Consider the following 14,714-nt stretch of genomic DNA (forward strand, 5'->3'; position numbering starts at 1 on the left):
TACTGATCTTGGTAAAATCCGTTGCCTCTATTGAAAGTTTAAGACAGACATGCAAACAGACATACATACGTACATTTATATATTGGTAACTAAAACTTTTCGACCCAAACTGATGAAAAAGCTTGTCCTATCTCTGAATACCCTTAATGTAAAATTTCAAATATCTAGATCAGAAATTGTCTGAGTAATTTGGAAGAGACCGCAGAGGTCATTTTTTTTTTTACTTTGACCCCCTATATGACCCCTTAAAATTTATTGTTCTGGGATCAAATCCAGTTATTAAGTTATATCTATGCCCAAGGAATCTATATCTAAAATTTCGAGTGCGTAGACCGAAAATTGTCGGAGGAGTTTGGTAGAGTTCTCAAAGGTCAAATCGTTGAACACTGACCCCTTCATCGCCAAATCTCTGGCCAAAAACATATCACATCGATTTTCCAAAATCTCAGTACTCTGTATATCAAATTTCGAGTCTGTAGACTAAAAATTGACAGAGTTATTGCGTAGGGAAATGTACACGGACACGCAAGACGTTACACAGGTACAATCGAAATCAGACCAATTCAGTGAAACGCTCTTGGGTGTGGAGGCAGTGGCAATGTCAATTTAAAAGGGCGTTTTAGGTGGGTACAAATCGTTATATAATAAGAATAAAAACGGATATAGTTGTTGATTGACAATTTATGCCCGAGATGAATCAACCCGCCGAATTCCCGTGTGTACATCTTCCTCCTAAAGCCAACAATCCACAACGTTCACTGACAATAAATATATGTTGTTATAATCTCATGTATCAGTGTGTTGTCATTCTTTTAAACACAGAAATACAACATAAACACTTACCCTTGTTTTTTGTTTTGCATAATGCAATTATCATTCTTCAGTAATTAAGAAAAGAGACATGTGTACAAGTTCCACTGGTTACCGTTATACAAACTGACATTCGGAGATGTTATTATAAACAGATAAAAATGAATTATAACATAAATACAGCTGCTCCGAAAACAAAATTGTTATGTTGGTGAAGGAAATCGTCTTTAGCTGCAGCATCGCATATACATGAGTGGCTGGGTCTGGCGTGCGTTTCAACTATCACGCACAGATTCGATAGGCACAATATATTAAATGCGTGAAAACGTTCATGACGCTTCGATCTTCAATATAATTATCGTTTGTCTGTCTCATTGGGTTTAGAAATAGACTTTTGGTTTGTCTGTCACGTTTTAATTTTAAATATCATTTTCAACTTCAAAACGCAAATTGAACATACGCCTTTTAAGAAAATCCGCCCAGGCTACGTTCTTAACTCTATTGCTCGGACGTTTGTTTTAATTTCATTTTTGTCTCAAATATGGTTTAGTCAGTTACGCTAACGCTTGGAATAACATTTAGAGATACGTCTATGTGTAACAGAGCGTATGTTAGCGCGTGTGAAAAAGTCAGCAGTAGCCAAAGGATAGCTGGCTAGTGAAAATATTAGCATTAGCAGCCGTTAAAGCACGTATGCAAATTAGCAAGTGCTCACGAGCTTGCATCACAATAAAATGAGAACAAAATATTCCTCGTGGTCGAGAGGAGAAGTAATTTTTCACCGGACTAGATGGGCGTGTGAATACGAGGGCAAGAAAGCGCTGGCTAGCATCAGGTGGCGGGGGAACAGACTTTTAAAAAGCACACGTGTGTACAAAACGACTTTTGCAAGATAATGAAATGCATTGATTTGGAAGAATCACACATAAAAGCGTTTCATTTGCCGAGTCACATTTTTATTTCTATCTTTTGTTTGATCGTTCCTGCGCCGTTATATATGTACTTTTAAAAAAAGTCATGTCCGTCACTTATGTTATATTTTACTTATAGATGCGAGTATAAATCCTTATATATAAGTGTCGTTGTCGGGAAACCGAGGGGGGTTCTTGGGGGGGGGGTTCTCTGCGAATACAAAAGCATAAGAACGCTGATGTTGATTTAAAAAATTATTTATTTACAAAGAAAAGAACAACAAATAGGCGAGTTTCTATATTAAAAATCATTAACAAATTATTTATACTTTGAGTAGTTAGATGAGTTCTTGTTGTAAATGTTTAATAGGGTGGAACCATAGATGTGTGTTGAAGCACTTCGTGAAAATACTTATACAATTTCTATATAATTTACCAATCTCAATTTATCATTATGAGTCTTTAATTTTCCGCCTTTAATGTTAGACATGTTCTACAGTTATAATCATACAATAGATTTTAATAAGAATAAAATAAGGATTCTAGACACAAAGTTTAGTTGCTCTGTGTCAATTTTAATTGTGGGAGACATAAAACAGGTGCAAAACATTTGTGTTCAGGAAATTAATTTTACGCGTCTCGTATATATATATATGTGTGTGTGTGTGTGTGTGTGTGTGTGTGTGTGTGTGTGTGTGTGTGTGTGTGTGTGAAAAGTATAGAAAAACAGACGAACTGGTTTAAATTCATGCTAAGATGCAGAAAAATTTCTTTTCTTTTTCATTTCTTAAAGTTGATATACTTATTACATAAAATCCTTCATCAAAGATTGAAATGATTCTTTAGTTTTCTTGGTCTCTTTTTTTTTTCTCTTTTTTATCTTAGGAAGTAAAAAGTCCATCCTCATATTGTTTTGTTGAGGTTGTGCCTGCTGGTGATGCCCGTATAACTCACTAGTAAGCCGAAAATGAACGCATGTTCACCGTATATAGTTGAAACATAGAACGAAGATAAAATTAATTTTCTGCATCTTAGCATATTTTTAAAACAGTTTGTTTATTCTATCATTTTAACTTTCCTTCCAGATGCTTCTACGAGCAATTTCGAGTGTGTGTGTGTGTGTGTGTGTGTGTGTGTGTGTGTGTGTGTGTGTGTGTGTGTGTGTGTGTGTGTGTGTGTGTGTGTGTGTGTGTGTGTGTGTGCAAAGAGAAAGACATAGTTTAAGAAAGATGACAGACATCAGACTAACAGACGAAAGGAGATTACTTCCTCATTTTATAATTTTTATGTGAATGTTTTTCTTTCTAGGTGTCATATCATTCCAGATGTGACAATTTGTAATACAGTAAACCCGCTGTTTATCCTTGAAAAATTAACAATAGATATTAAGCTTACTCTTAATAAGCAATTGACGTGTTCTTGTGTTCAGGCATAACATTTGGTGCTTTCACATTCGACAGAAAAGCGTTTTATAGTTTCAAACAGTACAAAGCAACACATTCACCTTACAAAATAGCTTTGGTCAGAACCGTGTGTGACGAATTCTTCAAAATAAACAATTCTCTGACTAATAAAAAAGAAAGGAACTTTTAGTTCACCAGGATGCGTTTCTATTTAGACTGGCTGACTCCAAATCTCTCTCTCTCTCTCTCTCTCTCTCTCTCTCTCTCTCTCTCTCTCTCTCTCTCTCTCTTTATATATATATATATATATATATACATATATATTCATGTCTATATATATATCTATATATATATATATATTCATGTCTATATATATATATATATTCATGTCTCTCTCTCTCTCTCTCTCTCTCTCTATATATATATATATATATATATATATATATATATATATATATATATATATATATATATATATATATTACTATCTATTTATACCTATCTCTCTTACTCTCTTCAAATTTAAATGTCATCCTCGTTCGGCGTCAGTAAGGGCGTAAGAGGTCCGGATATGAAAGTTCTTTTCCAACGCGCACTGCTTTGCCTCTCATCTAAACCCGCCTATTGTTGCCCTTTTAAACTTTAATTTCCGATAAAATATCCGCATTTTTACATCCACTCTTTCCTTTATCTCTTTATTTCTTTTATTCCTCCTATTTATTTATTGTTTGCTGGTGGTCCATAGTTGATCACTGAAAACGTTTATTTAGATTGTAAACGTCATTTTACACTCTATGCAGGCTGTAATACACAGGTCTGTCGTTTGCCTTTTACTAATGGTTCGTGACTTATCGAGGCTAAAAAGACTTCGGGGATAAGGATTAGTCAGATTTTCAATTGGATGATAAAAGTAGTGTGAAAGGATTGAGAACTATGATCAATAGGGATATGACAACAGCATATTCTTTTCCTTGTTTTGATTCTCATGTATATATCCATTGATATCTTATATGTTTTTATGGAGAGTGATGTGGTTCTCGGTTTATTAATTATGTCTGTGTCAGATATATACTCGAGAGTAAAAGCAATAAAAAGAATATGCTGTTGTCATAGCCCTAAGGATTAATCATAGGAGGGCTAATCGATATTTGTTACGATTGGGTTTAAAAACGATCAGTTTGTTGTAGTCTGTACGGAAACATTCTCACGGTAACGTATTCCATGGGTAGGATAAAAACCTTGTTCATGGAAGTTATGATTGATTTTAGTTACACAGAGGAAGGAAGATGAGTTTTTTGTATTGTTTATAGCAAGTTATTGATGTGAAAGTTTTGCAGTGGGTGTTATTACTGTTAAACCTCATTCATGATGAGTTTGTTGGCATTCGTTTCCCCGATATCTTTCTATTAAGAATTCTTTCTAGAAACACATCGGGTACTTACGGAAAAGCTCACATGAAGGTTGCTAACATCCCCAAGTGACAGTGTTTCAATGGAACTTGGCACACCCAGGTTGTCCGTCCGTGTCGTAAAACACTGAGCCAATGTCACCTCCCTGCAGCGGTTGTTCAGTAGAGCACTTATCATGAGATTAGTAATAGTTTAAGGAAAGACTGCCAACAACTATTTCGTGAGAAAATGGTTATGAGGAAGAGAAGCGATCATCTCCAACTAGATTACAAAGTCGATTTTGAACTCTCTAAACGCGGGAAATGGTGGTGGTCTCAATGTGTGAGAGAATAGCCATTGACTAATCGTCTTTTTTTTTAACAAACACAAGAAACTTTCTAAACCACCAATTGGCATGATAAATAAAACACTACCTGAAAATTCATCGTTCAAACATCTCAGTTACAGGCATTATAAATATCATCGCAGGCAAGTGTCGTCTTGCTGCAGATCACAATGAACGGCTTGTTGTAAGCCTTCTATATCAATTTACCCTCCCAGATCTCGTTGTAACTAATTGTGTTGTCTTGTGACTGATTGACAGAACAGGAGTTTGACGTCGATCCATAGAACTCACTCATTGTCATCATTTACTGGATGTGTTCAATTAAATTCAATTTATTTGACAAAAATAAAACAATTATGCTTCAATGCCATGTTCAAAGAAGGCGGAAAAAATTACAGAGAAAAGGATACAGTAGTCCAGCATCTGTCTAAATTTACCTTAAATTGTTGCGTTATTGGTGCATTTATTACATCACTTTGAAGTCTATACCAAGGTCCATGGATTCTTATTGAGAACGCAGCCATTCTTTGGTCCAACTGAAATCTGTGTTGAAAAATGTTTTGTGTCCGCGTAGTTTTTTCTGCCAATCTCCTCTTCGATTAATATTTAAAAAAAAAAAAAAAAAAAACAGATTAAGCGTATCATTTGAATTCTTCGAACTACTATTTTCATTTTGAGTTTTATTTTCGCAACGTTTCAGTCGATCTAACCTCCGACCTTTTTCATGTGTATCTTGAACTCGAGAATCTTTTATGTCAAACTCTGGAATCTGCACAGAATTTCGAACAGAACCATTTATTTAATCAACTGGCGAAAAATCCTCTCTGAATTTTACCAAGTATTTTATTCACTACGCTACGGCTTCTTGCGAATTGTATAGGACCCCGACCCAGTCATGGCTGACAGAATGAGGACATGTTACCATTGTGGATTATATAAAAGGTCCCATGCGAAATTCCGTGCAGATTCCTGAGTTCGAAAAGATAAACTTGAAGAAGGTCGGAGGTTACATCGACCGAAATATGAAAATAACACTCAAGGTGAGTACAGTAGTCTAAAGAATCCAAATAATATGAATAATTAATGTTCAATCCTAAGCAGATCAAATAAATGAGTTCGATTCTATTGTGATTATCAAAGGTTCGTCAATAACGGTTGACTCGTTTTGATGCAAGTGTAATCGAACTAGTTCTACATTCAGTGCACGATGCTTTTAGAATGTTTCCCAGAAAAATTATAGAACTTTCCCTCTGTATAAAACAATACCGTGGGTCAGCTTTCTGATTGACTATGGCGTGTGCGCCTGCAAGTCCGATGTCAACACATTTTTCGAGACATTTTCTTAAGCAATCAAATTCAATCCATTGCACCGATTGTCTTCAATCCTCTCATGGTACAGTTCATCATTCCACTAGCAATCTCATTTACTCTTATACTTGAGTAAGTTTTATTCTTACTTACTATAGAAACATTAATGATCGCCCAACTATTCCCAAGTATACAGAGTCTGACATATGATGAAATTAACTTAGTATGTTAATGTTAAAAAATACAAATATTTTAAAGATGTGTTTATTCAATCATTATTACTAATTAGTCACTAGTTATGAAGTCGAGGGCAAGGGTTAATAGGACTCGGATGAAAGTTGAGGAAAACTAGAGGAGTTTGCCCGGGCGAAAAATACGCTTAAATATGATATTTTAATTTATCTATATATCATTATAGATTCGTGATTTCAAATATAAAAAAAATATTTAGGTTCCATTGCCTAGAATCGAAACCGAAGCAAAGCTGGTGACGTTACCACTGTACCAACGTGACACACATATGAATTGATTTAAAATTAAAAATAAATAAATGTACGATTTTTTTTTTTCAATTTTGACCCATTTTTGACCCCTTAAAAATTTTAACCGGCTAAAGATTCAGAAAAGAACGGTTTGATAATAAATTCATTTCAAGCCCCTAGCGCCGCTCTGTGACTTTTAGTTTCGGAAGTGATAGAGTTTGAAAATATGGAGACACTGACGAATATATAGTCTTTTATATACAAGTTAGAAAAACATTTTATCCAAAGCATGAAAATTGTTAAACAAAATGTTTTTACTATAGGCTTTAAAAATAAAGGTACAAGATTCAATTTGAAGTTTATTTATTTTCAAAGTGCACTTTTATAAATTTTACGAAGTAAGGTATAAAAATTTAATACCTTACTTTGTAAAATGTATAAAAGTGCACTTTGAAAATAAATAAACTTCAAATTGAATCTTGTACCTTTATTTTTAAAGCCTATAGTAAAAACATTTTGTTTAACAATTTTCATGCCTTGGATGAAATGCTTTTCTAACTTGTATCGTATCTTTTTAAGATTATATTTTATTTAATTTATTAATTTGGATTTTAAAAAAATGAATGTGGTTTTGCATGTATTTATAAAAACTCGTCTACTCTCTATTTCAGTTTGTATTTCTCCTCCCATCACAACTCATTTTTGTAACCCCCTCTTTGTATTATTACAAGTCTGAATATTCTCTCTGTTTCAGTTTGTATTTCTCCTCACGCCACAACTCTTTTTTGCAACTCCCTCTTTGTCATACATATCTGAATAATGAGAAAATCTGAATTTTTTAACAAAAACTTTAGAATAAATTTTTTAGATTAAATTTTTTTAAATTCCTTTCAGAATAGAAAATCTTTACAATTTAATAAGGAACATATTTCATATAGGTTTTATTAAAAATATTCAGTAGATAACGAGAAAAGTAGAAATGAAAATTTCAAAAGGACTGTATAACTGGTTACGCTCAATAGTAGTTCTTGCCAGCGAAAGTCTTTGTTACTGTCATTGTATTATTATTATTATTATTATTATTATTATTATTATTTAAAACATTTTGTGTCCTGCTCTTTCGCGCGAGGACTAATAATTAGATTAACATTGATCAAAGCTATGGTCTTATAATCGATCATGTAGCGATAGACGTTTTTCTCTCTCACCGCGAGAAATGTGACACAAGGGTCGGAAAGTGAGATTGAAAAGTCAACACCCCAGAAGAGAAACACTCAGATCTGCAAAAGTTGCCTGGGCAGCTCCGACGGCATCCCCGGTTGGGGCGCCTGAGACGATTAGCAATAAACTAACTCCTTTCAAAGAGAGAAGGTAAAGCCTGGGAAGGTGAACTTCCTAGAAATGCACAGGACCTATAACCGCAATCGGAGAAGGGCATTACAAAGATAGTCTAAACTCTGTTGATTTGGGGGGGGGGGGCTGAGGAATAAAATCCATGTTAACAAGTATTTGTTAGCATTGGATTTGTAAACAGAAAGTAGTGCCGTGGTTATGTGTTCCACAGACGGGAAGTTCTTGGGATCAGCTTTGTGCATCAAATTTCTTTCTGACACGAATATAAAGTAAAGTCTTTTGTCGGTATTATAGGAAACAATTTCCTTCATTTGTTATTCAAGGAAGGAACCAAAGTTTGAACGTCGTTACTGTGAGAAATAGGGATGCAGAGAAAAGGTCATTCCTGCGTTTTTAATGATGAAAAATGATATTTCAAAATCAAACAAAACAAGCTGCCAGACAGAACCTCTAATATACCTGCTTGGACGCATTTCAAATTACAAATTCAAAATAAAAAAGAGTAAATATAGAAAACTAGTAGAACTCATTTTCTGCTAGTCAATGTAATTAAGTAATGTTTGTATTCTTCTCAATGTCTGGTCTGCTCTATCGATAATTTGTTTTGAATCGCCATTTTTCTTTAATGTTTTGTTTTTAATAATAAAATGCAATCTAGATGAATGAATTCAAAAGTTTTTCCACTTCTCCTTACTATTTAGTGACGTTACATACGTCTACACACGCAGACCTAACACTTTGTAGCAGAGCAGGTCACAAGGAATATAGGACAAGTAATAACTTAACTCATTTTTTTGTAACAATGACATTTATTTCCTTTTTCTCTCACAACGCGTGACTTCCCGTTACATATGTGACGTTACCCACGTCAATAACGTGTTCATCTGCCTGTTGCACACGTTCTTTTTATGGTCTTTTTGCATTTCATATGATCTTGCATACGCGCGTCCGCGCTCTGTTACTCTTATTAATTCTGTAAAATTACATTTTTCATATATTTTTTAGTTAATAATAAAATTAATTCATCTAACAGAACGGCTTGCAAAAGTGATATTGTCTTACGAAAATTAAAATCAACTAAACCTTATGTCTAGAATTCTTGTTCCAATTTTGATTAAAATCCATTAAAGACTTTATTGCTAAAATACGTCTAACATTTACGGTTTAAACTTTGAGGTCTGCAGAAGAAATTGACATTCAAGTTTTTTGCGTAATCGAAAACAAATAAATATAGAATTCGGTAATATTTTTTCTAATGCAATGTTGTGCTAATATTATGAGCTTAAAATTCTTTAAAATACTAAAAAAACAACTGAAATTCACAACATATTTATTAAGTAATATGAAATAGAAATGGTTGAAATTTAATCAAAATTTTTCTTTTTTTTTTTTTTTGCAGAACGTCAACTTAGCATTGAATTTCGACGGATAACGACCTTCTGTTAATAGATAGTATAAATCTCATAGCTTCAAGTATTTTTCGTCTCCTTTCAATAAAGGATCAGATGTTTATTTTTTTTTTTTTTTTTTTTTTTTGCTTATTTATCTTGGCAAAAATTATATACACTAGACACTTCTCTCATAAACAGATATAATTAATAATTTGCAACAGACTAAACAAGCTAGGAATTCCAATCATACAAACCACATCACTAACTATAAAGCAAACATTAAAAAAAAAAAAATTCCAAAACAAACTAATTTCCAATGCATATACAGTGTTCCTTGCCACCATATATACCCAACGTAGATTAGAGAAAAGGCTCAATGAACATAAGTGATATAAGAAATAGCAATTATCTGAATGCATTATTCTCCCATTCATTGACGCATAATCATACTTTTGACTTTGAACAAAAATAATTAAATTCATTTCAAATAAACCGCGACGGAGACTCCTTTAATTAGCGCTTATCGCAAATTCAAGCACAATTAAACAACGTGGAAGTTTCTACAATTTATCGTCATTAATAAGTAAATTTCTATCAAAACATAATTTAATTTTACACATATATTAACTTCCGCAGTATAGAAAATGCCAACTATAATAGTTAATACATATAATCAGTCATTAAAAAATATAACAAAAATACACTAATTTCATTTCAGTCACACATTCATATTTGAATTATAACGCACATATCTGTCCCAAAAAGAATGTGAATTGCATCATATCTTTTAAATATATTAACGGCTTTATTGCGTTATAAAAAATCTCTCTTTCATAACGCTATGCGACACACTTTTTTGAATTTCTAACGACTTTTTTCGTTTCTAAAATGAACAAGATCATACATTTCATTACATCAAAAATATATTTTCAAATATTTGTATTAGTGTTTTGTTTTCTTACTTTTATTCATCCAGAGACGAAACGTTGATGAACACATAACTTGGTTTGTTCCTTTTTATCTCTCTATTTTGTCGGAATACTATTTCTATGATTCTCTTTTGAGATTTTTTTGTGATTTACTGTGATTTAAAACTTCATTCGACATGCGTATTAAACATGTTAAGATGAATAGGACTTATATAAAAAAAAGTTGTTATGAGTCAGAATTTTTACTTTTTGTGATTCATTGTGTGACGTAAATTACATTCTGCTCTGAAACGCGTGTAGGCAATCCAAATATCTGCTCATTATTTAATTTAAGAAATATTTTAAATAGCTAATATATAAATGTGTTTGTGGGTGTGTGCGTGCGTGTGTGTTTTTTTGTGTGTGTAAGTACAAGCAGTCAATGGAAAACAAGAGGGTGAAATAATAGCATGCATAATTAAATGTGTAATATAATATTTTATCTTAAGTAGTTTGACGATAAAAGAAGCAAGGCAGATCACAGAATAGTCTTTCTCCTTCTTCGGAATATTCAATAAGATTATTTTTAGAAATCCTTTCCCGTCCCCCTGTCTTTTATATATATATATATATATATATATATATATATAGAGAGAGAGAGAGAGAGAGAGAGAGAGAGTATTTCTTTTAATATTAATATTTTGTATTCACTAGGAGGTTTTATACAGACCATCATCAAAGATTTCCCCCTGTCAACAATCTGATGTTCCCTGGAATCTAGTTGACCAAATCACTAGATCCTCAGTACCCTCCACTTCTTTCGATGACATTTGCAAATGAACTTGCGTTATCTTAACAACTGTTTACCTTTGATTCCTAGCTGGCAATTACTATTAGCTTTTACTGTAATTTGGATGGCAATAGGGCTCCCCAAGATTCTAGTCATCTTCACATCCATCCAGTGAAGTTCTGGATAGTGTTTTCTCTTCTCAGTCTTTCCATCCTCATTGACTCTTCACGACTATATGGTATGGTGTCAATTGATGCTAAACTATATTTTGGGTATAGCGGGATAACTTACAATTATACTGTTTCAGATTTCTTGATTCCATGGAGTGTCCCTCTATTTCTTTTTTTAACTCCAGTTGCAGTTTTTATATTTGTAGCTCATGTGTAATAAGTCTCTATATTCAAATGTTTTCCTTAATAATTCAGCCATTTTCATTATTGCCAGGCGTTGTGCTTGCTCCCCTGGATTCAAATTATTATTATTATTATTATTATTATTATTATTATTATTATTATTATTATTGGCTCACAATGAGCTTTCACACAGGTCATCAAGGACCTCTCCATTTGAAGACAACCTGTGGTATTCCCTGGAAGTTGAGTGACAACATCTCCCCAGATTCCCAGTACTCTTCACCTCTTTCGATAACATTTGAAAACGAATTTGCGTTATCACAAAAGCCGTTTACCATTGCTTTATCGCTGACAGCGGCCATTGGTCTCCAATGAAATTTGAGTGGAAATAAGCCTTCCTAAGGTCCCAGTTCTCTTCGTACTTATCCAACGGAGGTCTGGTCAGCGCTCTCACCTTGGTTTTTTCCATCCTCTTTGGCCCTTCTCGACTATTTGATATCACTCTTAAATGGGAGAGAGGAGAAGATAGAGAATCTATGAATATGCAGTTTCAATGTTCTTGGTTCCATGTAACGCTTCTTCACGTTTTGCCTCTACAGGAGTTTGTCTGGCCAGCGCATGTGACTCGTGTTTATCAGTCTCCGCATTCAATGGTTTTTCTTAATATTTCTGTTGTTTTCATTATTGTTATTCGTTGTATTTTTCCATCCATTCCTCTACTTCCAATTTCTCCCATTCCTTTTTTCAAAGCTTTTCAGTATTCTTCCTGGTGCTCCTTGCCGTACGCTTTTTTGTAGCCGATCCATGCAATGGCTACATTCCTTCTCCTTTTTACTTCCTTCAGGATCTTTTGATTTATATATAGCAGATCATGAGTTCCTCTTTATTATTATTATTATTATTATTATTATTATTATTATTATTATTATTATTATTATTATCATCATCATAATCATCATTATTATTATTATCATTATCATTACCATTATCATCATTATTATTATCATCATCATTATCATTATCATCATTATTATTATTATTATTATTATTATTATTATTATTATTATTATTATTATTATTTCACTGACTAGGAGTTCTCACACAGGTCATCATACGAGATTGCTCACTGATAAAAACCGGTGGTGTTCCCCGAAGTTTGTGTGACAACAAGTCTCCTAAAATATTCAGTACTTTTCACTTCTATCGACAGCATCTGCAAATAAATTTGCGTTATCGCAACAGTCGTTTGCCGTTGCTTTCTCGCTGGCAATGACAACTAGTCTTCGCAGGAATTTGGGAGGCAATAATCCTCACCAAAGTCCCAGTATCTAGTAGAGGTCTGGTAAGTGCTTTCATTTTTCGGCCTTTCCATCCTCCTTGACCCTGGATCTAAATTATTATTATTAGTATTTATTTTATTTTATTATTTTTATTTTATTATTTCATTTTATTATTTTATTATTTTTTATTTTTCAGGTGAAGGTTTGGTTCCAGAATCGTCGAATGAAATGGAAAAGAGTGAAAGGGGCGCAACTCGTGAAAGACAAAGTGACTGGTCAATTGAAACCTTTAATGACGTCAAGTGTAACGTCAACCGGAAGTCCCATCCGATCATTTGGAGAATCTCTCAAAGATGCGAACTCTCTCATTAAAACAACAGATTTTGATTACAACGAAAAAGAAAAATGCATTAAGCAATCGTGACCTTTTTTTATCTTGTGTTTGAACGTAGAAACTACATGGTGTCGGTCGATCAAATTACGACATCCAAAATATGGATGGATAATATAAAACCAAAAACTACGGATGGCCATAAAACCAAATTATGGATCGATACAAAACAAGACAATTGATGGGTTTAAACCCATAATTTTTAAAATTCGAAACAACAAAAACTTTGCAAATAAAATCACGTTTGTACAAAAGGAAATGTTGAACATTAAATTTCCAGTAAAACAAAGAATATCTGAAGTTTCCTTTTTTTCTATAAAATCGAAGCGAATTTGTTTTTATGCATATTTGTGGAAGCAGAAGCTGGTGGATCATGTTTAATGATTAAAATTTATTTCATAAATGCAAAACACATTCAGCATCATTACTATGGAAGAAATTAACATCAGTAATAACTTCACATACTGACTAAAAATGATGCAACCACTATTTCACTACACGCGAACATTTTTTATCTTCTTTATTATTATTATTATTATTATTATTATTATTATTATTATTATTATTATTATTTAAGTAGTTAATTAATTACTCATAAAATGTTGCCACTGAAAATAACCTTGGAGGCTAATTGACAACAGGTCTCGCCAGATTTCTTTGATTCTCTGCCTCCGTCGACAGCTGTTTAAAATAATTTTGCATTATCGTCATAGCTGTTTACCATTGGTAAGTTCGAAATCTCTGGAATTTGAAGAGTAATAATCATCCACAAGTTGCAGTACACAACGTACCCTTCCAGTGAATGGCAAGTTGATAATCACCCTCCCAGTTCTTCATTTATTATTATATTCATTAGGAGTTCTCACTTCGTTCATTACTAGCGATCGTTCACTGACAATGACCTGTAGTGTTTCCTGGAATCTGAGTGACAAGAAGTCTCCCTAGATTTCCAGTACACTCCGGCCTTTTCTATAAACAGCACAGGTACCTTCACATTATCTCATCAGCCGCTTATCATTAATTTCTCGTTGGCATCGGCCACTCGTATTCATTGGGTGACAAAAAACTCCCCCAACGCCTTGCTACACTCTTTCAATGAAGGTCTGGCTAGTGCTCTGTTTCCTCGGTTCTCCCGGAACCTTCACAACTCTTTCGTGTAGACGCAACCATTTGGGGGGGGTAGTATTTTGCGGTTTCAGTTTTATTTTTTGTTATTATTATTATTATTATTATTATTATTATTATCATTATTATTATTATTATTATTATTATTATTATTATTATTATTATCTCAAAAGTAGTCACACAAACCATCATCCAATATTTCTCTTTGATAACAACTTGTGATGTTCTGTGGAATCAGAGTGACAACAAGTCTCCCTAGATTTCCAGTACTCTTCATCACTTTTAAAAACCTTTGCAGATGAATTTGCGTTATCGCAATAACCGTTTACCATTGATTTCTCCTTGGCAGCGATCATTGACCTCTACCGGAATTTGGGTGGCAATAATTCCCCCAGGCCCAAGACCTTTTTGTATTCTATCAGCGGAAGTCTGGCTATTGCTTTCACTCCTCGATCTTTCCATCCTCATTGACCCT

General features: G+C 33.4%; 1 protein-coding gene across 2 annotated transcripts in view; it reads left to right on the top strand.

Annotated features, from left to right (window-relative positions):
- The window catches only part of LOC145284433 (uncharacterized), a 314,222-nt gene extending 300,816 nt beyond the window's left edge, over positions 1–13,406 (top strand). For both annotated transcript variants that reach the window (XM_080133243.1, XM_080133242.1), the window contains one exon: positions 12,920–13,406. In XM_080133243.1, coding sequence (XP_079989369.1) covers positions 12,920–13,147 — 228 coding nt within the window. In that variant the 3' untranslated portion in view covers positions 13,148–13,406. The remainder of the gene's footprint in view (positions 1–12,919) is intronic.
- The last annotated feature ends 1,308 nt before the right edge of the window (positions 13,407–14,714 follow it).

Source organism: Euprymna scolopes, chromosome 9 (assembly GCF_053919585.1).
Source record: "Euprymna scolopes isolate OS-2025 chromosome 9, ASM5391958v1, whole genome shotgun sequence".
In the NCBI taxonomy this organism is placed as follows: Eukaryota; Metazoa; Mollusca; class Cephalopoda; order Sepiida; family Sepiolidae; genus Euprymna; species Euprymna scolopes.